Here is a 24659-nt window from a genome sequence, read left to right as displayed (position 1 = left end):
TTGCAGCCTTTGGCCAGTTTCCTCTTTCAATCTCCATGCCTTCGACAAGGCTTAGACTAAAGAGCTTCATCAGCGTATCAGGCATTCTCACCATATTTAAAGGCTTCCTGAAATCCTAACCTCTTCGTGAGTCAGAATGCCTGGCATATAGCAGACATTCATTCATTCCTAAAGAACATTAATTCCCTCCATGCTAGAAATACACCAGTGAGATTCTACCCTCTGAGATTCCAGCATACGCTCAACACATACATAAAGCACACCCAACAACTCTTTTTTTTTGTTTATTGGAGTATAATTGCTTTCCAATGTTGTGTTAGTTTCTGCTGTACAACAGTGTGAATCAGCTATACGTATACATATATCTCTCTTGAACCTCCCTCCCCTCCACATCCTACCCCTCTAGGTCATCGCAGAGCACTGACCTGAGCTCCTGGTGCTATACAGCAGCTTCCCACTAGCTAGCTATTTTACACATGATGGTGTATAGTGTATACATGTCAATGAACAAATCTTTATAGACCATTCTCATTCTAGATTTTTTCTAGAACCTTTGACCTAACCTACACTAGTCTAAGAACTAGCTTTAAAATTCCTTCTTTAAAAAGTATCTGTTTAAAGGAAAGGAAAGTGAAAGTGAAGTCGCTCAGTCGTGTCCGACTCTTTGCGACCCCATGGACTGTAGCCTACTAAGCTCCTCTGTCCATGGAATTTTCCAGGCAATAGTACTGGAGTGGATTGCCATTTCCTTCTCCAGCAGATCTTCCTGACCCAGGGATCAAACCCAGGTCTCCCACAGTGTAGACAGACGCTTTACCATATGAGCCACCAGGGAAGTCCAAAGCACTCCTTAATTAGGATGGTGGTTAAAACAAGTCCCTGAATTATTTGACACTCTTCCCATTGAGAAATGGGACTATGTTTCTGCCCACTGAAATCCGGGCTATGTGAATGCTTGTCAGATAGAGTAAAAGTGATGCTGTCTCACTCTGAACTAGGCCTTGAGAAATGGGCAGTGTCTGTTCCTGTCTGATTGGATACTCATTTTTGGAACCCAGCCACCATGTTTTGAGGAAGCCCATACAGTCCAGGATTCAATCCCTGGGTTGGGAAGATCCCCTGGAGAAGGGAAAGGCTACCCACTCCAGTATTATGGCCTAGAGAATTCCATGGACTGTATATAGTCCATGGGGTTGCAAAGAGTCGGACACGACTGAGTGATTTTCACTTTCTGATCACTTTTTAAGCTGTCCATGGAGAGGCCCAGCTGAAGAGGAACTGAGGCTCTTGACTGGCTCCAACTGAACTCCCAGCTGACAACTATTATCAGCTTTCTAGTCATAGGAATGGGCCGTTGTGGAAGTAGATTCTCCCTAGAAGTTGAGCTGCTGTGAAAAGCAGAGCCAAACCTTCCAAGCTGAGCTCTGCCCAAATTGCAGACTCACAAGTTAAACACATGAGTTTTGTATTTTTTAAGCCACTAAGTTTTAGGGTAGATTGTTACTCAGCAACACACCATGAGAACAATGGTTCTGGACATATGCAGTGGACCTGCTTTAGGAGGGCTTTGCTCGATGGTTAAATTGCTCTGCATAAGAAATAATAGGAAAATGAGAGGATTCTGAGACAACAAGCTAAGGAGCAGAGGATGAAGGGAGGCAGAGGGCTCCAGCCATACAGAGGATGGGTAAAGCATAAATGAACTCAACAGCCAGCAAAACGATCTAGTGCTAGAGATGGCAGGGGGCTATTCGGAACAGGGGTGCTAGTGCTCAGGTTAAAGGTGTTTGCTGACACAGCTGGCTGCCGGCATGGGGCACCTGCCAATCTCTGTGCCATTACCGTAAGCATTCAACATAACCCTGCCACATGTATACACTCTCGAGTCTGGAATATTCAGGACAGGATGGGTACACTGCAATGAAGCTTGGTGGAATAACACAATGCAATTATTAAGGTTTATAGTGACTTCAGTGTTAGAGCTGATCCTTCCTGCCCTGTCTCCAACTGCGCCTCATTTATTTTGGTTTTGAAGGGGAGGACCACAGATCCTTTCCTGGGCCTCGGTGTGAACCCTTGGGGACAATCGTTGTCTAGATTGCTCTTTGGTATCACTGGAGCATCCCACACCTTGGTAGGTGCCCCTCACAATGTTACTTAATAATGCGAGCGTGTAGATGCCTTAGACACCTTGATTAAGTGAAATACTCTAGGTCCAAGGAAAGACCATATCAGACTCTGACGTCAAGAACCATAAAATAATAAACTCATGTTGTCTGAAGCCACTATTTTCAGTGGCTTAAGCCACTAAGTTTGTGGTTACCACAAGAGAAAAGTAATAAAACCTGGATGTGAAACATTACAATAGAGTGTTTTAAGTTAAAGGAAAGATTTGTTAGAAGACAGAAAAAAAGGAAAATGTCCAAAGCTTGTTTCTTGAGTTAAAAGAAAGACAAAACAATGCACATTTTCTTTGCATTTACTTTTACTGGAAAAAAAAAAAAGAAAAAACAACAACAAAACATTTTTTTCCCAAAGAATCAAAAGACCATTACACAAGATTGCACAATCACTTACAAATACTGTCAATTAAAGGTAAGTAGGCTAGTCTCACAGAGTCCTTGTCTAAGTAGTTTTCTCCGTATGCAATACACTGACAAAGTAATTCTCAGAGCTGTTGGGCTGGATTCACAGTCCCACTGGGCATGCTCACTGCATTCCATAATTGAATCACATCAGATCTCAAGTAGGAACTCTTCCACCAAGATTTCTATCATGAGAGCAGTTTAAATAGTCACCTTCTTTCCATTTCCCACTGGCTTTTTTCGTAGTCAGAGGTATAGTTCAGCGTTATCCAATGTCTTTCTCCATTTACCACACAATTTACTCTCCTTTGTTTGGGACCTAACTTCCTCAGTCTTCACATTCTTTTCAACCACCACTGTCTTTACTGTACAATAAGCTGAGTTCAGTGTAAATATAGAAACCAACATCTTCCAAGGGGGAGAAAAAGAAAGGACCACCTGCTAGAAAAAGGATACAGGGATGATAGGTAATTTCAGGAAGCCCTGGAAAGGACTTTTTGCCATTAACATTAGCTTGTAAAAAGCAAGTATGAAACTTAAAAAAAGAAATCAAATTTGATGTGTGTGTGTTTTATTTTGCACCATTATGAATCAAATACAAATACAACTAATAATATGCTCTAAGTTGCAACATGAAACAAGAATGGTAACAGCTTACAAATGCTGTGAACGTTCAGTTCTCTTCTGAGACATGGGGTATATCAATACTCCAGTTTTCAGAATCCTCCCCTGGGCCTTGTAATCACACATGCCACAGATGGACCTGTGTTTTTATTTTTCCCCCAGAGGACCAGAGTCTGCAATTCTTATTAGATTCAAACTCAAGGTACAACTTAGCAAATGCTACATGCTTTATTAATGATTTTATGCACCTGTGAGGTCTACTTAGGACCCAGAAATTAATTAAGAATATAGAAACAATCTCTTGAAAATATATATCATATCTCTACATATACCTCTTTAGGAATTATGTAAAAGCCTAACATATTCTGTGAATTTGATTTTTATAAGTAGTTTTCTAAAACAAACCTACACATAATTTTTCCCCTCAACAGTACTGATAAAATACAGGGCACCTTTTTCTTTCAAGTATTTGGGTAAAATAACATACCCTGAGAATTTGGGGTGCAAACCTACACCTTGTAAACTGTAGAATGAAACTCCTCAAGCACCACATAGGAAAATGTGTACCATGATGGTTTTAAAACACAGAGACCATTACTGAATGTGTCTTCTCATGCACATATAATATATACTTATCATGAGATTATAGTCAGTCTACTTAAGAATCAACACTGTCCTGCAGTCCAAAGTATTATTTCAGGTAGCATGAGCATTCAATTTGTAACAAACACAGACTTCCATTTCTATGAAATATGAAAATAATTTAAATGCATTGAATCTGTTTAAGAGGCAAGAGTGATGAAATCAAATCGGAAATTAAAAGGATTTATATAGCTATGTATTTCTGAGTGACATAGGATGAAGTGCATGTTAACACTTAAGATTCATCATAAAGATGTCAAAATGTAATTTGTATTAGCTTATTTGTTCAATCATATCCAGAGACCCATACACATACAGACATAACAGATGCAGACAGACGTACAGAGAGTCAATATGTTAGGTCATTAACTGCATATTTGGGCTTCATTTCATCCTGAGGGCAATTTCAGAGAGTGTTTTTCAAGAAAATACATTCTGGTGAATTAAACTGCTGTACTGGTTACAAATTCGTTCAGTTTTCCAACAACAATTCAAAAGGAGCATATTTCAACCTGACCATTTGACCAACAGGGAAAAAGGGGAAATGGGTCAAGATTTCTACACAAAATACCCTGTGGTTCATCTGGAAAACTACATTTTCACATGTAACCCCAAGAAGAGATGGCAAAAGCCAGACTCTGCAATTCTAATTAGATTCAAGCTCCAGGAACCCTATAGGAAATGTTACATGCTTTATTAATGGTTTTGTATATTTAAACCATAAAAAGGTAGCTTGGTAGCTGAAAGGACACTGTTAGGGTGATGGTTTTATGGGCCAGAAGGTTTCATATACTCCTGGCTTTTTCTACTTAGCTTTGGTTGAATAAGGAAGGACTCAACTACTTCATTCAAATATCAACACAACCTCAAGAAATAAAACAATGAAAAGTGAGGATTTAGATTTACCTCATGTTTTTAAACATGTTCCCCTCTATCATTTGAGGTGGTAAATGGCCTAGCAGCTTTGCTTTTTATGGTTTGATGAAATAGAGAACCATGAAATTATCACAGATGATATGGTATTCATAGAACACTACTTTAAAATCCTTTATTTTAACCACTTGGACATTTACTACAACCAAAGCAGCTTCTCAGAGGATTTGGCCTCTCTGATAGGGCCAACAAATGAAAAGTTCTTTTTTTCCTAGTTTACCTCATTGTGAAAATTTGAGGCTCAGATCTGTTAGGGGAAAATAATGATAAATAGTGATAAGTAGCTTATGGGATCCCCAGACCCTTGGTAGGTAAGACTCCACCATATTCTCTGGGAAAGGAGATGTCTCTCTTTTTGGAGACCTGGAGTAGTTGACTACTTAACATCAGCACTGGGTTTTCCTAAAAGTCACATGTAGTTTTGAAATAGTCTTGTCAATTCTGGTTCTATCTATGAAATTGTATCTGAGTTTCACAGGATGTGTTCAATACTTGAGATTTCAGCGTTCTGAAAGCATTATAAGTTATTTGAGTACTATGTTTGAGATCTTTAACAGATTCTACATTCTTGTTTCAGTATTAAGTGACCAAGACCCAGAGCATCTCTACTGAATATAAGGAAGGGCTGATGCTGTGAGAGACACTTCCTAGTAATGAAAAATTAAGTTCTGGGGTGAATCTGTTGATGGAGTTGAGTAAGATAACTTCTATAACAAAGGAATAACACTTCCCCCAATTATGGCACAAGGACATCTTTTCCAAATACAGAGACTGTTTCATATTTCATGCTCCATATTTCATAGAGGCAGTCTCCTCATTTCATAGCTCATCAGCCCAATGATTGATTGAATTGTGACCAGAGCTGACTATTCCTGACTCAAACCCTTCCTTTTACCCAAAAGAACTTCTTTTCAAAATAAGATCCCATTAAGGAAAGCCCTGAATATGAAACTGAGGGTTTTTTTTAAAGAGTACAACTGAGATGGAAGCATAACACATATCTTCAGTCATGAACAGTAGAAAGTTCTGTGGTTTCAAGATGTAATTTTAAGCAAAAATCAATATTGATGATCATTAAAATAAAAATAAGGCTTTAAAAATTACCAGAATGCTTTATCTTTTAAAAAATAAGTAAATAAGAGGAGATTCTTTTTTGAAAAGCCCAGGAGAACCTTCAAGTTATTCTTTTTAAAAGTAAGAAATATTCCAATGTAACATTTGTTGAATATATAATATACTGACTCACTTATAAATTATGATAAGCTAAATATTTATCTGTTCAATCAGCTCTTCAAAACTTACCATGAACACTCACTAAAATAACCTTCAGAAGTGGGCTACAACTGAGGCAGTATTGAATGTCAATGAAAGATTCTATGATTTGCATTCTCGACATCTCTTAAAACCATAAGGAGCAAGTGATATAAACCTAGATCACTGCTTTTGGTATGGTGACGGCTGGAGAGAATCGGAGCCACCAAATCAGAGTTCACTTTCTGCTCCACTACCCCAAACAGGTCACACTTCAGACTCCAAACAATCTGTGAGAGAGAGGAGTATGCAACTATGGAGGGAATCATTAAAGAAGAATATAATCCTCCACACTCATAGCAAAGCTTGGATTCTAGAGGGAAATAGATATTTTATACCTTTCTGAAACTAAGACCTTAATCTTAAATGCAACCACTGGCTCTCCAGTCTTTCAAACCATTCTATTTTAAGGCAACAAATGGTGTCATGGCATTGTACCAATGGGAAAGTTAAAACAAGGCACAAAAGTTAAAACCACTGTTTTTCACAATCACATTTGAAATCATGCTAAACCCAATAAAAGGACATGTAAAACATAACCAAGAGAATGACTAGGCTTGGCTGGTCTATGATTCAAAATACAGACCCATCATATTTAAACCCAGACAAATGCTACAACTCTGCCAGCCAGTCCTGATATATTGTAAGAATCTGTAGGGAGATTTGTGATCCAAATGACTGATTTGCTAGTTTGGTTTACAACAAAACCAATCTTATTCTGTTGTATGTTTTGACTGAACTACAAGAACATGTAAGAGATGGTTTGCCTAGTCACAAATGCAGGAAGGAAAGATGAAGGGAAAGCTTATATTAAAGTACAAAAGGAAATAGTTTTACATAGGAAAAAAATGCAACCATTCAATCAGCAATAACACAAAGTGTCTTAACAGGGTTATTCAGAAAAATATGGAAACTTACACACTTGTTTATAAGAAGCAAAAACTAAGAATAACGTAACTAGAGGAAGTTTTTCCGGTGGTTCTTAGTGTTGTTACAATGAAGCCTTCAGATTTAAGAAGGTTTGTCCATCTTTCTGTCTTGCTCCTATAAACAAACATAGTCAAAGAAAAGACTGTTAGTTCTGAAAGTAAATCTCAGTCTTAAGGAAGCAAGAAAAATGCCAAGATACATTTTATTTAACTGGCTAATTTCTGTGTGAATAATGCTGAAGTTCACATTTTAAAATTGGAGAATGTGTTTCTGAACCTACTAGACATCCTACTGACTTCAAGAAATTGCCCCAAATGGGACATCTTTTGGAAACTTGAATTAAATACAGTCAATCCATTCAAAGAGTTAAATATTTAGTTTTACTGAAATCATCCATAACAGAAAATAGTATAACAGATATGTTCTTAAAACATGCAAAAATGATATTTAAACTAAACTGAAACATTTGAAATTAACATGAGATATTAATTTATTTAAATGAATAAACTCTATACTCTAAAGTGAACGGTCACCACCTAAATTGTGTGGAATTTCATACTGTGCATTTTGTTTGAAATGAGATATACTGGTTAGAGTCTGTAACTTATTTCAATCCATTCTAAAACAAGCATTGATGTGTTCAAAATCTTACTGAAAATTAGCCCTTTCTTTCTGTCAATCTCTCTATATATTGCATATCTAATAGAACTTTGCCTAAAGAACTTTTTAAAATTAACCTTTAGGGGTTGAAATTTGAACGTAATATTATGAAGACAGAAATAGAGTGGCCTACAGGTAATATGTTTTTAGGGATTAGACGACTCTATCATGTGAAAAACAACCTTCAAGAAGTATCAAATAACAGCTATCTAATCAATTATATGCAATCAGAGTAGACTGGCAAAGGATATTTTAATCCTGCCATCTAGAAACTGACCTGTGTTAAATATATGCTTAAGGAAAAAGAAGTCTATAAGATTAATTATAGGTTTAGAGCTCATATGTATATATTTCAAGTTTGTTGATTTTACCCTTTTGTACTTTATGTCAAGAAATGACTTTCAAGAGAAAAGGGACTGTTATGGGTCTGGAAACTTCTCATTTGCTGAAGTTTTTCTACCTTAGGACACACAGAACAGGAAAAGAAAACATAATTACAAGAGGAGGAAAAGAAAATAGGAGACCAAGAAGAAAAATATCAATGTGGATCTAAGGACAACTCAGGCTGAGTCCTGTCATGAAGCAAAGTTTGCAAGGACTCCTTGAGCAGAGAGGGGAGAGAGACAGAGAGAAACTGAGAGAGCGCGGGAACACCCCAGGATGGGGAGAGCAAGCTGAGGAATGGAGGAGAAATCTGTTTCTACCAATTGCTGGGATCATTTTCAGGGACTTGTCAGATAAGATCTTTTCACTCATTTGTGGGATATTGCTTCTGCTAATTGGAGAAGGAAATGGCACCCCCTCTAGTATTCTTGCCTGGAAAATCCAATGGATGGAGGAGCCCTGTATATTAACTTTAGAGGAACTGTGTTTAAAATCTTGAAAGTAATAAGATTGCTCCAGTTCCTATTAAGGCTGAAATAATGATTGCCAGTTCAACCTGGCAGAGGGTCATGACAAGTCAGGGAAGGGAGGGAGTGACTGTACTGTCACCAGGCAGTCTGGCCTGGATGACTTCCCATGATTTTAGGACGGAACCCATGACAGAGTTCAGCCGGGATGTTGGGTCAGACTCCCTTGCTCCACACGGGCCTGCACCCAGAGAGAGGGGAAAACCACCACACGCAGCTTGCACCCTACGCCTGGAGCTGTATAACATGCTGAAAAGCGTGGGGGATACTAGAGAACCCTGACCACAGCCAACTCCTGCCCCAGGGGGCCAGGCAGCATGCAGAGCTGTGAGCATGACCTCCGGTTTGGAGAAATACTAAGAAATCCTGCATACCAGCCCCTGGTGCTGCCCTGAGAGTATGCAGGGAAAACAGCTGACTTTCTGCCTTGGTGGAGGCCCCAGAGAGATGAGGGGCTTCTAGTCTCCAAGGAAGACTGAACTCTTATGACAGGGCATGGACTGCGTGCCATGTCCTTTGCAGTGATTTTATGATTCAATCTTCACAATGCTCCTGCAAGGTATCCCCACTTTACCCTTGAGGAAATTGTGGTCCAGAGAGGGCGAATCATTTGTCTGGGGGAAGACTTTGAGTCAGGGTGCCTGACGTCAAGGCACACATACCTGGGTTTTAGTCAAAGCCACGCATCTTCTTTTGGACTGAAATGCTTGTCCCCATTGGCATTTAGCAGACCCTGCTTTCAAGTGACATCCCACACCTGCCCCCCCGTTACCTGTCCTCCCCCCCAACACAGATTACCCTACCCCACCCACACAAACACTGGCAGCCACAGCCCCTAGAAGTGCTGAAACTATTTCTCTTTGGGATGTACAGTGTTCTAATGATTCATGTCAATGTATGGCAAAACCAATACAGTATTGTAAAGCAAAATAAAGTAAAAATAAAAATTTTTTTTAAATGACTAATGAGAGCTAATTTTTTAATCAAAAGAGAAACACACATGGAGGCTTAATATATGCTAGACAGTGCCAGATTCAGGATCAGTTTCTTACCTTATTCTCTCCCCTTTTCCCAGTTAAGAAAGAGGGACAATTCACAAGGAACTGAGATGTGCAGGGCAGAGAGGGAGAAAGTGGGCAACACATGACCACTGAGCTCAAAGGGCCTGGATTTCAGCTGGTCTCTTGATCTGGGACAAATTATTTTTTCATTTGTCAAATGGGGATAAGAAAGTACTCACTGGCTTAAAGACAAGCAGCATGATGTTAAATCTTGGTATATAATAAATGAATACACATTAGCTATTAATTTTCCTTTCTTATTAATTTTATAGAGGTTTGAGGAAAATACAATGACAAAAAAAAAAAAGAAAGAAACCTGCAGAGAAAAGCACAAAATAATAAGAATGAGGAAAGCTACAATCCAAGGAAAGAGAAAGGGAGAAAAGAAACACCAAAAAAAAAAAAGAAAAAAGGAAGATAATACAACAGCAACTATATATAATCATCAGGAGAGGAAGCCACAAGCAAGGTAGGAAAAAACAGATATAAATGAATTGATTCAGGAATGTGATCATGGGATGAGCTGAAAATGAAACATCGAGCGTGTTGCCTGCAGCCCGCCCTCTGACCTCGTGCACGAGGCTACTGAGAACACAGGTGAGGGAGCCGCCACTTCCAGCCCGCCCTTGGAGCAGCTAGTCCATGATGACAACAGACTCCAAACAGAAAAGGGAAGAGAAAGGAAGAAGCAAGGTGGGGCTTTAAAGTCAATCAGCCCGCGCGGGGATGACCCAGAGAGATGTTGTGGGGAGGGGGGTGGGAGGGGGGTTCATGTTTGGGAACGCATGTACACCTGTGGTGGATTCATGTCAATCTATGCCAAAACCAATACAGAATTGTAAAGTAAAAATTAAAAATAAATAAATAAATTAAAAAAAAAAAAAATAAAGTCAATCAGCCTCAGGGGGACGGGAAAGAAGAAAAACAATAAGGAATAAAAAAGAAATGATCAAAAAACAGAAAGAAAATTCTCAAACAAATGGAAGGGGAAGAAAAGAGGGAAAGTAAGGTGCGGGCCTGACCCCAGGATGGAGGAGCAGAAGGAAGACTGGGAGAAAAAGAGAAGGGCAGTGGGCAGCATTAAGAAAGAAGCACATGGAAACAGACTCTGGTCTGGATACTTCAGTTCTGAGTCCCAGTTCTGCCCTAGATGGACACTGTGACTTCAGAGGGGTTAGCCTGAATTTTCTCCTGCCATCTTTACATAAGAGGACAGGGTTTGATGATCTAAGGACCCCATGGGGCCCCTTTAGAGAACCCTATGAAAATAGTTTCCCCTGAATCTGCTCCCTTTCTCCTTCCTCTTCAGTTGCTGATGTCTGGGGCTCTACTCATGAGGTAGAAATAACTCTGAAGAAGTGAGGAGAAAAAGAAAGAACGATGACACAGTAACAGTATATAGCACACTCAGAAATGAAGAAGCAAATGGGTCAAGTATTAAAAAAAGAAAAGACGTTCAAAGGAAACAAAATAATTGCAGTCCCCACTGGGTGGCAGGCATGGTGGCAATGAAAGTTTTCTGTTGTTATTATTACCTGTTTATCTTTATGCCCTTGTAAATGGTATTTAGTATCAAGTCTCAGATACAATTTTAAAGCAAAAATACAGCATGTAAGTGGGTGGGCAGGAGAAAGCAGGAGACTGCCTCCAATGACAGAAATCTAAAATCAAAATAATCTCATCAGAAAAGGCATCAAAGATACTGTGGAGAAGGGACTTCCAAAACGAAACATAACAAACAAAAGGCCTAAAACAGAAGAGGCCTAACAAAAAAGGAGAGAGCTAGGAAGTTTTGAACTGGTATGCCCAGCACACTGGTGTGTTCCCAGTGGGTTTCTATTGTACCTCTCTGGCCACCAGCTGGGAACAACTTGGTCCATTTATCACACTGTGTGATGTCATTACTAAATACAAATAAAATACATAATATTACTACTTAGCTTCTGAGATGTGTTATGACCAGGCAAAGATTGAGGAGCACTGCAATTTTGTTCACAGGAAGAAGAGAAATAGTAAAGACACACCTATGAAAGCAAAACTAGAGGAAAATTCATAACAAAATAATCTGAGAGGAGCAGCAGCTGGGTATACTCAAATCTATATGGGGGAGAAAGTAAGGCTCCTGGTTACAACGTGCAGCTAAAAATAGATGATGAAACACTTATTATTTGAGCTGGAAGGAATCTTAAAGGTTAAGACAGGATTTGAACACTGGTTTTGCAGTTCTGTGTGTACGGCTTATGTCTTCCAGCTGGAGTGCAGGCTCCTGGCTTGTATTAATAGGATGGTCACATGGGGTTCATAGCCTCACAACCGAGTTCACCGTGGCTGATGGAGTGTAAACATATAATTCATGCTCGTGGAATGAATGAAGGAGTTAGTGCATTTTATTAAACATTCATTTTACAAAAGTCAAGAGAATCAGAGCAGGTCCGAGGTGCCCTGGCTGCCAGTCCTGGGCTCATTAGGCTCCTCTGCCATCCTTTTTTTGTTTCATGACTCCTACCAACAAACAAACAGCATACTGTGTGGTCCAGGAGCCAGGAGCCAGCCCCTTGGATCCTGGTTCTCTCCCTCTCTGGGGACCTCAGCAAAACCGCTTCTTTCTAAAGCCCCAGTTTTCTTCTCTATGAAATGCTGTGTTTGGATCAAGTCATTTATGTGCCTCCCTAGTTGAGAGGGGCACATAAAACCCTACTCTACCTCAAGAAAATACTCTGGAATAAGTCTAGTTTTCAAAGGAAATCTTAAACTGAAACTAGCTTCCAGGCCTTCTCACACTGACTGTCCGTACGAACACCAACAGATGAAGGGGGGTGTACCATGTAATTCTTGCTATATCTGAACTATGTTTAAATTTTTTCACATAAGGAAAAAAACTATACATTTCCTTTTTTAAAAACCTGACTTTTCTTTGGCAAGTGGCATAGAACTTTCAGGATGCTGAGTCTTGAAGGATTTTAGTTATCATCTGAATTTGGGTAATTAGATTTTCACCTATACACAGAAAGCTAATAATTAACTCCTCTGTGTGTGCATGTATTTGTGTGAGTATGTGTATCAATTGCTCAGTTGTGTCTGATTCTGTGAAACCCCATGGACTGTAGTCCGCCAGGCTCCTCTGTCGATGGAGTTCTCCAGGCAAGAATCCTGGAGTCAGTTGCCATTCCCTTCTCTAGGGGATCTTCTCAACCCAGGAATTGAACCCAGGTCGTTGCATTGCAGGTAAATTCTTTACCTTCTGAGCCACCAGGGACGCCCCAATTATTTCCCTGACTAGCCTTAAATCTTGAAGCCAGCTTTTGCCTTTCTGTCTATCTTTAGGGTTGTGGAGTAAAATAAATGTTAAAGAAATGAAAAGCTTTCAAAGAAATCACTGTTCAAATCTCTAGTGCAAAAAACCTGGGTTTGTATTTGTGTCTGATGGAAACCACGCCGGCCTAATCTCTCCAGACTCAGCAGACGGGAGAAGGGCCAGAGGCAGCTGCTCCAGGACACGGAGCTAGCCTGTGCCACTTCCTCCCTCCTCGGGGCCCTGTCCTCCTTTCCCCTTGCCCTGCGCCTCCACAGCTCACACAAAGGCCTCCCAGGATTAGCTGCTCCCAAACAGCCTTAGGTAAGCATCCCACCTGTCCAGAAGATGAAAACACTTTTGTCTAGAGGCTACTTCTTTTCTTCTGCAAAGCTGTCTCTAAACTGGGGCCTCTTCCACATGCATATTTCTTTATTTTCTACAACGAACAACAGTTGCATTATTTATCTTTAATCTTTCCCTCCTTTATTTGTGTTCATTACATATGGCCCATTGCAAATTCTTGGAAAGGAAGAATTCGAATCATCTATTTCTAGATTAGAAGTGAAATGAGGGTTGTGCTTTTACCTGAATTTTTAGAGGAAGATCCAAGGATTATTGAACAGTGGTCTATTGTTTATTTTTCAGCCTAGTAAATATAATACATAGTAAAACCCCTTAATTTGGAAAACTTTTATATTTTGCAACAACTGTTCCATGATCTGACATTCACACAAATGTTGAGCAGTAGAAATCATTGACACACAGTTGTCATGGGTCCTAGAGAGTTTGCATGCCCGAGAAAACACAATTGGTGAAAAGATGCTGACACTTTGATCCTACATCCTAATTTAACGCCTTTTCATTTCAGAAAGAAACAATATTCCTCTCTTTCTTTTCAATACAGAGAAGACAGGAATGGCTTATTTTTTCCATGTAAGCATAGAAAGGGTTCCCCCCCCTCTTCTCCTTTCTTAGTTCAGTATGCTCTTAGCAAGGTATGAAACCCCTTAGAAGCATTTATGCTGTCAACCCTTCCTCATGTGAAGACAACAGGAGAAGGAGAGGGCAAATCTGTCCGCCCAGTGCCAGTAGCTTCCTGCTGTATCTGAAGGGTGTGTGTGTGTGTGTTTAGCTGCTGGGTCATGTCCATCTCTTACGACCCCATGGACTGTAGCCCGCCAGGCTCCTCCATCCGTGGAATTCTCCAGGCAAGAATACTGCAGTGGGTTGCCATTTCCTTCTCCAGGGGATCTTTCCAAACCAAGGATTGAACCTGCATCTCTCTTTCACCACTGGGCCACCAGGGAAGCCTGTCTGAAGGTTGCCCCTGCCTTATGTGCTTGACCTAAGTGTCCTGGTTCAGAAAAACCTGGCTCCCCTTCCTATCAAGTTCCTGGACTGTAGTAACAGCAAGGATTCCCACCGATGAAGTTGGATGAACTTTGGTGTCAGAATCCACATCTACTTCTTTTAGAGAGGGGAACAAGGGGGAGTTGATTCTTTTCTGATGTGAGAGAATGTAGATAGGAAAGGGTGCCTTGTAGGCATTCCCAGCAGAGCATAGTGGATTCACTCTGAACAGACTGGATCAAACACAGCAGCTTCATCCCAGGAGCCACTGCAGTTTGGGAATCTTCCATCCCATAGGGGTCAAGCCGTGTGTGTGTGTGTGTGTGTGTGTGTGTGTGTGTGTGTGTAAAATACTTTAAAGACTTTGTAAAGACTTTGGACTTGCCTAAACAAAGTATTCTGATTGTCTGAAAGCAAAAACGAGACCTTAAAAATAGGCTCTTTGTATAAGAAACTTCAAGAGAAAGATGTGGGGGACGGACAGAAGCCATTCTGCAGGTTTTAGAAAACCTCTTAACAAGAAAATGTCAGCCTTTGACTCTCCTTACTCTGAGGAGCAACCAGAGTAACGGTGTTTCCAAAGATGCCCTGTGCCTCTGTCACTTGGGCTGCAAGGAATAAAGCGCACTCCACAAAATCCAGACCAGGTTTTCACTTCTTCCCCCTGCCAGTCTTCACCCAAGGCTAACCCTGAGAGATCCCTCCTACTTACTGTGGGAAAAACACTCAGGCAATTTGAAAAGGTCAAAGGGAAAAGGCCAGCCGTGGGGCTGAGGAGTGGGGAGAGAAGGAAGTTTGGCAGGAAAATTAGCTCCCTAATAATTTGAATGGGGTTCCATTCTTACAAAAATACCTCCTCTGCTATAAACCTGCCACTTCAAACACAAAGGATTAAGACTCCTCTTAATCCTTCAAACCTGATTATCAAAGTGATGGTCACTCACCAGCAGCTGCTCCCTTCGGCTTTCTGGTGACCACTGGTCATCTGTGTTCCACCACGAAGCTCATGGTGGTGCCGTCAAAGGAGGGGGGTGCGATGATCCGCGGCCCCAGGGGCTGTGAGGTGATGCTGATGACAGGCTTGCCATGCAGCTGGGCAAAGCCCTTGGCCCCCACGAGCTGGGAGGTGGCTGCCGGGGCAGAGGAGGAAGAGGAGGCGGGAGACTGACCAGAGGCCATGAAGTAGGGGGCCTCGGGGAATGCTGCAGCTGCCTCTTTGCTGGGGGGCTCTGCTGCCAGCGGGGAGAGCTCACCTCCCCCTGGAGTGCGAGCAATCGGTGTGGGCTGCAGGGCATTGGCAGGCAGCACTGTGGGCAGAAACCCGGGGTAGATCATGTAAGCGGGGCCATAGGCCCCAGGACTCAGGGCCAGAGGAGGCACGGGGAGGGACATGGGAGCCACTGCCTGCTGCTGGGAGGTCATTGGCACGTCCACATACTGCCCCGTCTCAGGGTCAAACAGTCTCCGGGTCATGGGCTGTACTGGTGTGTCCACCAGATAGTACTGGCCGGTGGTCACATCCAGGAGCATCTTGCGCTGGGTCTGCTGAGGTGGGGGCTGCTGGAAGGGGTCTGTGGGGACAGGAGCCGGGCCGGCAGGTACCGGGGCCGGCATGCCTGGAGGGGAGAAGCAGAGGACCTGGGGCTGGGCGCTCTGTAGGGTGAAGGGCAGTGGCTGCTGGTGGTAGACGGCGGTTGGGGGATGCTCAGCGCTCTGGGGCCCCGCGGGGGCAGCTACTGTCTCCCGGGGGTGGTCAGGTTTGGTGCGCCAAGCTGGCCGGCTGGTTCCACTGACCTGAGAGCCCTTGGGACTAGTGGGGACCTGACTGCGGGCACTCAGGGGGGGCAAGCTGCAGAGAGTGGCCGTGGCTGAAGAAGCTGGGGGTCCCTCCCTCCCTGCCCCAGGCTTGCCTGGAAGCTCTCCAGCTGCAGAGCTTCCTTTAAGAGGGATGGTCAGGTAATTCTCACAGTCGCTATTGCTCTTTTCCAAATTGCTGCCTATTTTCCTGTTGGTCACCTCTTCCAGAGGTGCCCGGGTGGCCGGAGAGATCTTGAGGGACCGCAGTCCCTGCGATTTGATGCCCTTGGCGGCCGCCGAGGGACTCTCCGGAGAAGGGCCTTGTGGAAACTTGCCAGCGACTCCCCCAGTTTTCTGGGTGCTGCTGGCACTCACAGTGAAGACGTTCCGTTGGCTGGGGAGCGGGGGCAGGGGCTGGGTTCTGTCCACATCCTTGTGCACTGGCGGAATATAGAGGGACCGGGGCCGCTCCCTGGCCAGGTTCTCAAAGGCGGCCGCGCGGGCAGACACGCTCTCCGTGCTGGGGTTGGAGTTTCTCCGCTGTAGACGCTCTGGGCCCCCTCTCAGGACCACCCCGCCTTTGTTCCCGATGCCCCGCGGCTCCTCTGCCTCACCCAGCCGTCTGGCCAACTTGTCGGGGTCAGCGGCCCCGGCCCCTTCCCTCTCCTCGCTGGCGATGAGCGACAGGACGTGGCTGTCGGTCAGCAGAGGCAAGGGGTCGCTTTTCCGCTTCCACTCGTTCCTGTTGAAGCTGTACAGCTCTTCCATGGACCTCACGGCTGCCGTCAGCTTCTCCAGGGCATTCCGGGATGTCTTGGGGCCTTTCCCTTCCTCCTTGACCTCCTCCTCCTTGACCTTCTCTGGGGTCCTCTGAGCCTTGGAGACGATCTTGAGCACAGGCAGGTAGGAGCCCTGCTCAGGCTTGTTGGGGGCGATGGTGGCCACCGGCAGCCTGCCAGATGCCCTGTGCACCAAAACCGTCCCTTCTGGTGAGGAGGAGTTCAGGACCCTGCCGCCTCCCTTGCCTGCATTCTCCCTGGGCTCTCGCTCGGTGCTGTCCTCCCTGGGGTTCACCACAGCCTGGCACGTGATCACCATGGGGGACAAGGATCCGGATCCTCCAGTGGCAGGGGCCAGCTGCTTGGGTTTGGGCCCGGTCAGCCCCTGCTCTGGGGTAACGCTGCCTTTGTCACTGCTGTCCCCTGACCCCTTGATTAGTTTCCGGACATCTCTCACCTGATGGAGGGGGCCTTGGGCCTTGGACTTGTCTCTGACGTCTCTCACCTGGAACTGGGGCACTTTTTCCAGGTTGTCCCCCCGGAAGAGCTTCTGCTGGGCCCTGCTGTTTTCCTCAACGGTCTTGAAGAGGTTGGAGGCACTGCCGCTGGCCAGTTTGGGCGTGAGCAACTTGGCAATGTTGAAGTCCGAGCTCGGCTGCTGCACGCTCCCCAGGCGGATCTTGATTTCGGGAGCCTTGGGTCGGATCACTGCCGTCGAGGTGGCCTGAGCAGCAGGGTACTTGGTGGCCTGCTTCCCTGGCTGCTTATCCCTGGGTGTCTGCTGGATGTTGGGGACAAAGAGGCGAGACATGATAGTGGACTTGCTGGCAGAGATCTCCCCCAGGTCGGCCCTCCAGTCACCCCCCTTGGGGAGTTTCAGCTTCCCAACGGGGGCTCTTTCTTCTCGCTTCTCAGCCTCTTTCTCCTTCCAGGACCGGAATGCACTGTTCTGACTGCGGAGGAAGATGCCCTTGACAGTCTCTGAGGCACTCTTTTTAATTTCACACACTTCTGGGAGTCCATCGGCAAAATGACGGCCGGAGCCTGTGTGGCTCTCCCGAGGGGCGCTGGCTTTGAAGATGGGGGATTTAGACCCAGCTACGGCCCCCTCCCCACCGGCATCAGACATGCTGACCACCGTGTACTCGGAGCCGGCCTCCGAGTGGCGGGAACTCTGCCTCTGCAGCCCCCTCTCGCGCTGCTTCTCAGCCCCGGGCGGAGGGCCCTCCGTCTCCTTGGAGGTGCTGGAGAGGTGATGGTGGGATGTGTCGCTGAGTTCTCCCCTCTCCATTTTGAACTCGTGTTCCCTCTGCATCTTCTTGGAGATGACATTTTTGAGCAGGCTGGAAGCAAACTTGGACTTCTGGGGGCCATCAGCGCGGGAGGCCGGCTTGCAGCTCTCGGAGGTCTCTGAGCCATCATCCGTGTACACCGACCCGGGGCCCTTGCTGGGGCCTTTGGTGGCCTTGCAGGGCCCCGCGGCCAAGCTGGCTTTGCTCTCACTGCGTAAATTCAGAGGCTCGAGAAGGGTGACCACGCGCGGACCCGACTGGACCTGCTTCTGGAAACACAGAGGTGTCTCCACGTGTTTGATCTCGCCCTCGACTTTGCTGACCACGAACTCCAAGGCCTTGGTCTGGGACTTCTTGGATTGGATGTAGAGCTGGTCTGCCGTGGTCCTGGCCCCACCGCCCTTCCTCAGCCCTGCAGCCACTGAGGCCGCGCTGCTCCTCAGGAGGCTCTGTTCCACCCTGGCTCCAACACCTCCACATTTTAAGTCCAGGAAGGTCGACCAGCGCCCAAAGCCGACTTCGGAGAGCACGGAGGACTCCCGGGAGCTGATATTCAGAGCCTCAAAGTAGGGGTAAGCGAGGCTCCGGAAGGCCCGGGAGGTCAGATTACGCACCTCTTTGTCCGCATCGTCCAGCTCGCTCACGGCACTGGAGGCTCCACTGGAGTAGTCCACCAGCTCCTTCGCCCGGATGGCCCCGCACCGGGTCTGCAGGCGAGCAGGGACGGCGATGAATTTCTTTGCATGGTCCTGAGCCACGGCTGCAGCCGGGTCTTGCTTCAGCGAACTGGAATTGTGTTCAGCAGCTGTAGAGACGCGGAGGCTCATGTCGCCTTCATGCTTGGCAGCATAAATAATGTTTTGCTTTGCACACACGTTGCTAGGCTCATTTATAGCCCGGGAAGTCGGTTTGATTGATAGGAGGATCTGGCTTGCTGCGTTCCCACAGCTGCTGGCGGCGGTGGCTGCTGCTGCCCCTGAAGCCGCCTCCGGGGGCTCGGGCAAGGGCTCCCGCGGGGTGGCCGTGCCAGGCCCCGTGGGTGGGGGAGTGGGGTCACCGTCCGAGGGGCCGCTGCCCACTTCCGTGCTGCTGGTGTCAACGCTGCCGCCGCCGCCGCCGCCGCTGCCCGCGCTGGGCCGGGCGGGGTCGCTGCTGGTGGGGCTGGGTGTCCGGGTGGCGTTGGTGCTCGGAGTGGTGCTAAGGTAGCAGCTGTTGTCGTCGTCCTCTTCGGTCAGGGTGGTGACATCCTCTGGGGTCTCGTCGCTGCCACCGAAGGAAGCATAGTCCACAAATGAGTAGATCACGTTGTTGTCCTCGAAATCCCAGCGGGAGGCCAGGCCCACATCGAAGTCCATGTCCTGCTCCACCTCGCTCAGCTGGATCTCGTGGGTGGTGATGTAATGGGCCTCCTGATTTCTGGGGGGGTCCCGGCTACCCTGAGACTTGGCAATAATGTCTCTGCACTCTGTGGCATCTGCTTCCCCACATCGCCCTCTTCCTCCCCCTCCTCGTCCTCCTGCTTTTTCCCCTTCTTCTCCCTTGGGCTGGCAGCTCAGCGCATTCTCACCACTGTCACTCTCGAAGCCTAAGGATGAGGAGGAGGTGGCCAGAGCCCCTGTGGACGTGGTGGTGCCATCCATCTTGGACAGGCCACCTTCTTCTGCTCCGTCCACTGGGGAGGAAGAAGAGGAGGAAGAGAAGGGGTTGCTGCCCTCATCGGTACCGGAGAGCTGGGATCTGGAGAGTTCCAAGGGGACAGAATTCTTCAGTGGGGCTGGGGCTTCGCGCTCTTGACTGCTGACTTCGTCTTGGGCTTTCTCCTGGGGACTCTTCGAGCCCCTCTGATCCCCCTGGCGCTGCTCCCGAGTAAGTCTCATGGTCCGGGGACTGTCCCTTGGGACTCCAGCTGAAGCGCACATCTCCACATATTTTGCTTCTCGCAGGGAGGAGGCTGATGGCTTGGGAAGCGGCTGCAGCTGCTGCTTTAGCTCCTGGCTATCTTGAGCTCCACTCACCCCGTCCCCCACCTCCTTGGATCTGGCCTGCAGATTCAGTTCAGGAGGGGTGCCTTCCATTCTGAGCCCTCGCCTAGGTGTCAGCGACAGGAAGAGACAGTGGTGAGCGACGGGACTGTCCTGGGTCCCTCCCTGGCCCTGGAGGGGCTGCAGAGTAGCCCGAAGCAGGGTCCCACGTGCCTGGACTGGCCCCAAGGCTGCAGGCACCCTTGCCACCGCCTCTACCACCTCCCAGTTCTTCAGCCCCTGTGGCGGGGCCCAGGCCAACCTGAGGGAGGTAGGAAGGCTCCTGGGTGGGGGGGCAGAGGTGGTCTGTGGCCAGGGGGCTGCTGCTCTGGCCGAGACTGTGGCCAGCTTCCAGCAGCCAAGCTGTTCTGTCCAGTTGTTGGCCTGACGCTGTCGGCAGCTAGGAGTCTGAATGCCATCGACCACGGAAGAAGCAGCATCTGTAGGTCGACTCCGGGACGTCCAGAAATGAAAGGCAAGCATGTGCTGTTTCTTGTGGAGTCTTGTCCCTTTCCTGGATGGGGTAAGAGTGGGTCACGTCATTCCAGAAATATTTTTAGTGTCTATTCCCCAGTCATACTGAAACCACACTTGAGGCAAGAGAGAAGAGGCTCTGAGATAAAGAGAGAATGTGGGAGGTAGAGAAGACGTGTGGGTTCTAGTTGAAATCAACCAAATGTCCTATGTAATCTATTACGGGGATGTCTAGCAAGTACGAAATTATTCTCTACTCACTGCCATCTTTCATTCTCAAGTCTGATTAAATGTGCCCCCCCCCACCTTGTTCTTAAATAAATCTGAATTCAGCAGTGCATTTCAAATCAATTAAGGACAGCCCAGAAAGACTTCAAAATCTCCCTTGGACATATGGCAGCTTTATGTTTGTCTGAAAATCTATGCCTTTTCTTTCTCTTTCATCTTAAATCAATTGAGTTCTGGTAATACCACCTTTTGTAGGAATAAAACACTCTATCCCTCCTTCCCCAAGGTTCCACTTTATGAAACATAATCTGTTTAAAAATAGGAAGAACTCCTCCAGCCCTTACTGTTGACTAAAGTGTAAAAGGGCATTTTCAGAGACTTGAAACTTAACACTTGAAATAAACTTTTAATTAGAGTCACTAAAAAGCACCACGTGGTTCCAAACTGACACTACTTCAAATCCCTACAATCTCAAAAAGTTCCCTAAACTTCCAAAACCATGGCAAGACAATAAACCTCCAATTATATATATAGCCTGAGCCGCAGCCTCACGATTCAGTTACACTGGCTGGATTCCAGACCTGCAGGGCACTGACTGAGAAGGCGCGGGAGAACACCGAATACACTTACCCTTCACGAGTACAGTGTGGCTGGCAGGGAGGCTCAGAGAGGAAATGTGGCCCATTGGCGTGCCCCATGGCACCGAAGCCAGAATCCTAGGTCACTGGCTCTGAGATCCTTTCATTTCAAACAGTCCAGGAGTTGTGCAAGTGTATTTGCCAGGCAACCCCAGATGGGGGTTCTGTGCTGGCCATCCTCAGGGCAGATCCCTTGGGTCTATCAGTGGAGAATCACAACTCTTGGTTTGGTGAGATCTGGCTCCCATCACCTGCCAGGCCCAGTTCCACCACTATACATAGTCTATGTGTCACTTATGCCGATTGAATAAAGCACTATTTTAAACATTCACATTTGTGGGAAACAAAAATAATACCCTCAACCATTCCCTCCCAGCATGAAGGCCACCCCCGCACTGAAAAATGTTCCTTCCTCTGGCTGGGCGTGGGGGGAGATATGCAGCAGGAGCCCCTAGCGACTGAGGCATCCACCTTCTCATCCTTGGGATGAGGAAAGTGCGGCCCTGCCGTTCTCCCGGGACAAGTCTCTCCTGCCCACATCACTGCCGTTGAAAACACGACATAGGGAAGGCTGGAAATATCAAGTATCACAATGTGGATAGAGAGCCAGAGTGCTAGAGGCAGAGAGTAAAAGAGAAAGGAAACAGAGAGGGAGAGAATGAAAGAACAAAAAAGTGAGAGAGAAAGGAGGGACTTGCTAAATTTGTGATCAAATTTTTGATTATGGAGAGCCAGGTATAATGGCACAAAATCCTAGATTCTTAATGATAAAAAAATCGTGAATCGCAATAGTTATAACTAAGAGTTACACAGTGTTTACTGTGTGTGAGGCATTACCTGAGGCACTTTTGGATGTGTCTGTATTTATTTATTTAATTCTCATTACAGCTTGGTAAGTTAGGTACAATAATTGTAGTGAATTTACAGGTGGAAAAGCTGAAGCACAGAGATGTTAAGAAATTACAGTGCAGTTGCTCAGTCGTGTCCGACTCTTTGCAACCCCATGGACTGTAGCCTACCAGACTTCTCCGTCCATGGAATTTTTCAGGCAAGAGTACTGGAGTGGGTTGCCATTTCCTTCTCCAGGGGGTCTTCCCAACCCAGGGATCGAAGGCAGACGCTTTACCCTCTGAGCCACCAGGGAAGCCCAAGAAATTACAGAGCAGAATTCAAACCCAGGCTGTCTGGTTCTAGAGCTTGCTCCTTCACCATGTTGCTGCACTGCCTTGCTGACTTCCATACTCAAATACTCTCTGCTACACACAGACGCCCAATTAGACTGGAGCAGGACGTCCTAGGCTATTTCATTTGAATGACCACAAAATAAGCCATGTAACCATTTCTTGGTTTTGTTTTGTTTATATCATCAGCCTGCATTCACATTATGTATTCAGGGATTAAGGAACATGAGCCTATAAATAAAATGAAATAAAATATATTTGTCTCCTCCAGACAAGCAGAGTACTTCCAAAGCCCCATTTTAATTTTGCTTCGAAGCCTGGGATGAGAAACCCTGAATACTACCTCAAACACTGTGGGCCATACAGACTCCTCAGCTGATTAGAAAACAGAGTTTCTGCCCATCAAGGCAATTATACTTCAAGAAGAAATGTTTCCAGCACTTTCCATATGGCCCTGTCTGTCATGACAACTCAACAGATTTTAGCAGTTTTGCCTTGCAGTTGGCAAAGCACAGAATTGAAAGGTCAGATGCCCTGGATGTAGGTTAAGCATAATTATTCAATGTCCTGAGTTCTAGAAGCTTACTTCCAGAGTTTTGCTTCTTCCAGAGAGTAAACCCGAGCCCAAACTCCCCACAAAGAGAGAAGGTTAACCTAAAATAGGCACTTACCTCCAAAATACCTGTGTGGCTCCTTTTCTCTATTCTAAGTCAATGCCAGCATAGGAAAAAAATTTGTAGAAAAAAAAAATGGCCTTTTTCAAGTGAGGTCAATTTCCAACAAGTAGAGTTTAATTCAAACCACATATTTAAAAATCAAAAAAGCAGAAAATTTGGACTAGGAAGGCTCTATTAAAATTAAAAAAAAAAAAAAAGAAACTCACAAATGGAAAAACAAGGACCAATCATAGAGTAAAGTAAGACTAAAGCACCAAACTTCTGCTTCCTGGCATTTCCAGAGCTCTAGATTAGTATATGCTACTGTGAAATAATTTCAATTCTGATGAGATCATTTTTTGTCATTCATTAGCCATAGAGCCATTTATTCCTAACATGACTACAGTCATTTTTTTTTTTATAGATGAACTCAGTGATTGCCTACCTGATCTCAGCTCTTGAGCAATTAACAGTGACTAATATCACCAGCATTAACCCATGCTAAGCAAGCATACTTGCTGGACTAGGCAAGGTATACTCAGTAGATAACTTTATATGGGAATTCAAAAAGCAACAAAGGAAATGACTCATGTTGTTATATTTATCTCTGAAGAGAAAGTTTCTTAGCATTTCCTGAAAGTCTTATGCGATGTATCACAGTGAAGAAAACTTTAACATGATTAAAGAAGAATGATGTCCAGGCTATCCACCAACCAGTGAAAGGGGATGGTTATATTTCAGGCCTCTGACAGCGGCATAGTATGATAGACAAATACCTCATTCAAAAGCAAAACAGTTATCCACTGTAGACTACAAGACCAGAAATGAAGAGACAGGTTTAAACTCTGACTCAAACTAGACAAAGGATTTTTCAAACAAGGGGATTTTCAGGATTCTCTGAGGTGCAACAGGGGAGAGACAGTTTCTGATTACTTTAAATTTGGAGTAAGGCTTCCCATTGCGTTTAAGTTGTGGTGCTGCAGAAGACTCTTGAGAGTCCCTTGGACTGCAAGGAGATCAAACCAGTCAATCCTAAATGGAATCAATCCTGAATATGCATTGGAAGGGCTGATGCTGAAGCTGAAGCTCCAACATTTTGGCCACCTGATGTAAAGAGTCGATTCACTGGAAAAGATCCTGATGCTGGGAAAGATTGAAGGCAGGAGGAGAGGGGGGGTGACAGAGGATGAGATGATTGGATATATCACATTCATTCAACTCAATGAATATGAATTTGAGCAAACTCTGGGTGATAGTGGAGGACGGAGGAGCCTGGCATGTTGCAGTCCAT

General features: G+C 45.4%; 1 protein-coding gene across 2 annotated transcripts; it reads right to left on the bottom strand.

Annotated features, from left to right (window-relative positions):
• Positions 1 to 2463: 2463 nt before the first annotated feature.
• On the bottom strand, positions 2464 to 24402 carry CUNH4orf54 (chromosome unknown C4orf54 homolog). 2 transcript variants are annotated; one of them, XM_040237797.1, is made up of 2 exons: positions 15247 to 24402; positions 2464 to 7139 (listed from the first exon to the last, which is right to left on the bottom strand). In XM_040237797.1, the coding sequence occupies exon 1, from the start codon at positions 20672 to 20674 to the stop codon at positions 15284 to 15286; it is 5391 nt and encodes a 1796-aa protein (XP_040093731.1). In that variant the 5' UTR covers positions 20675 to 24402; the 3' UTR covers positions 2464 to 7139; positions 15247 to 15283. The 2 variants fall into 2 exon arrangements, with proteins under 2 accessions (XP_040093731.1, XP_040093733.1); XM_040237799.1 differs by lacking the exon at positions 2464 to 7139 and adding an exon at positions 11714 to 11754.
• Between the last annotated feature and the right edge of the window lie 257 nt (positions 24403 to 24659).

This window comes from Oryx dammah, unplaced genomic scaffold (genome assembly GCF_014754425.2).
Source record: "Oryx dammah isolate SB20612 unplaced genomic scaffold, SCBI_Odam_1.1 HiC_scaffold_3, whole genome shotgun sequence".
NCBI lineage: Eukaryota > Metazoa > Chordata > Mammalia > Artiodactyla > Bovidae > Oryx > Oryx dammah.
This window is presented reverse-complemented; position numbering and strand designations above follow the sequence as displayed.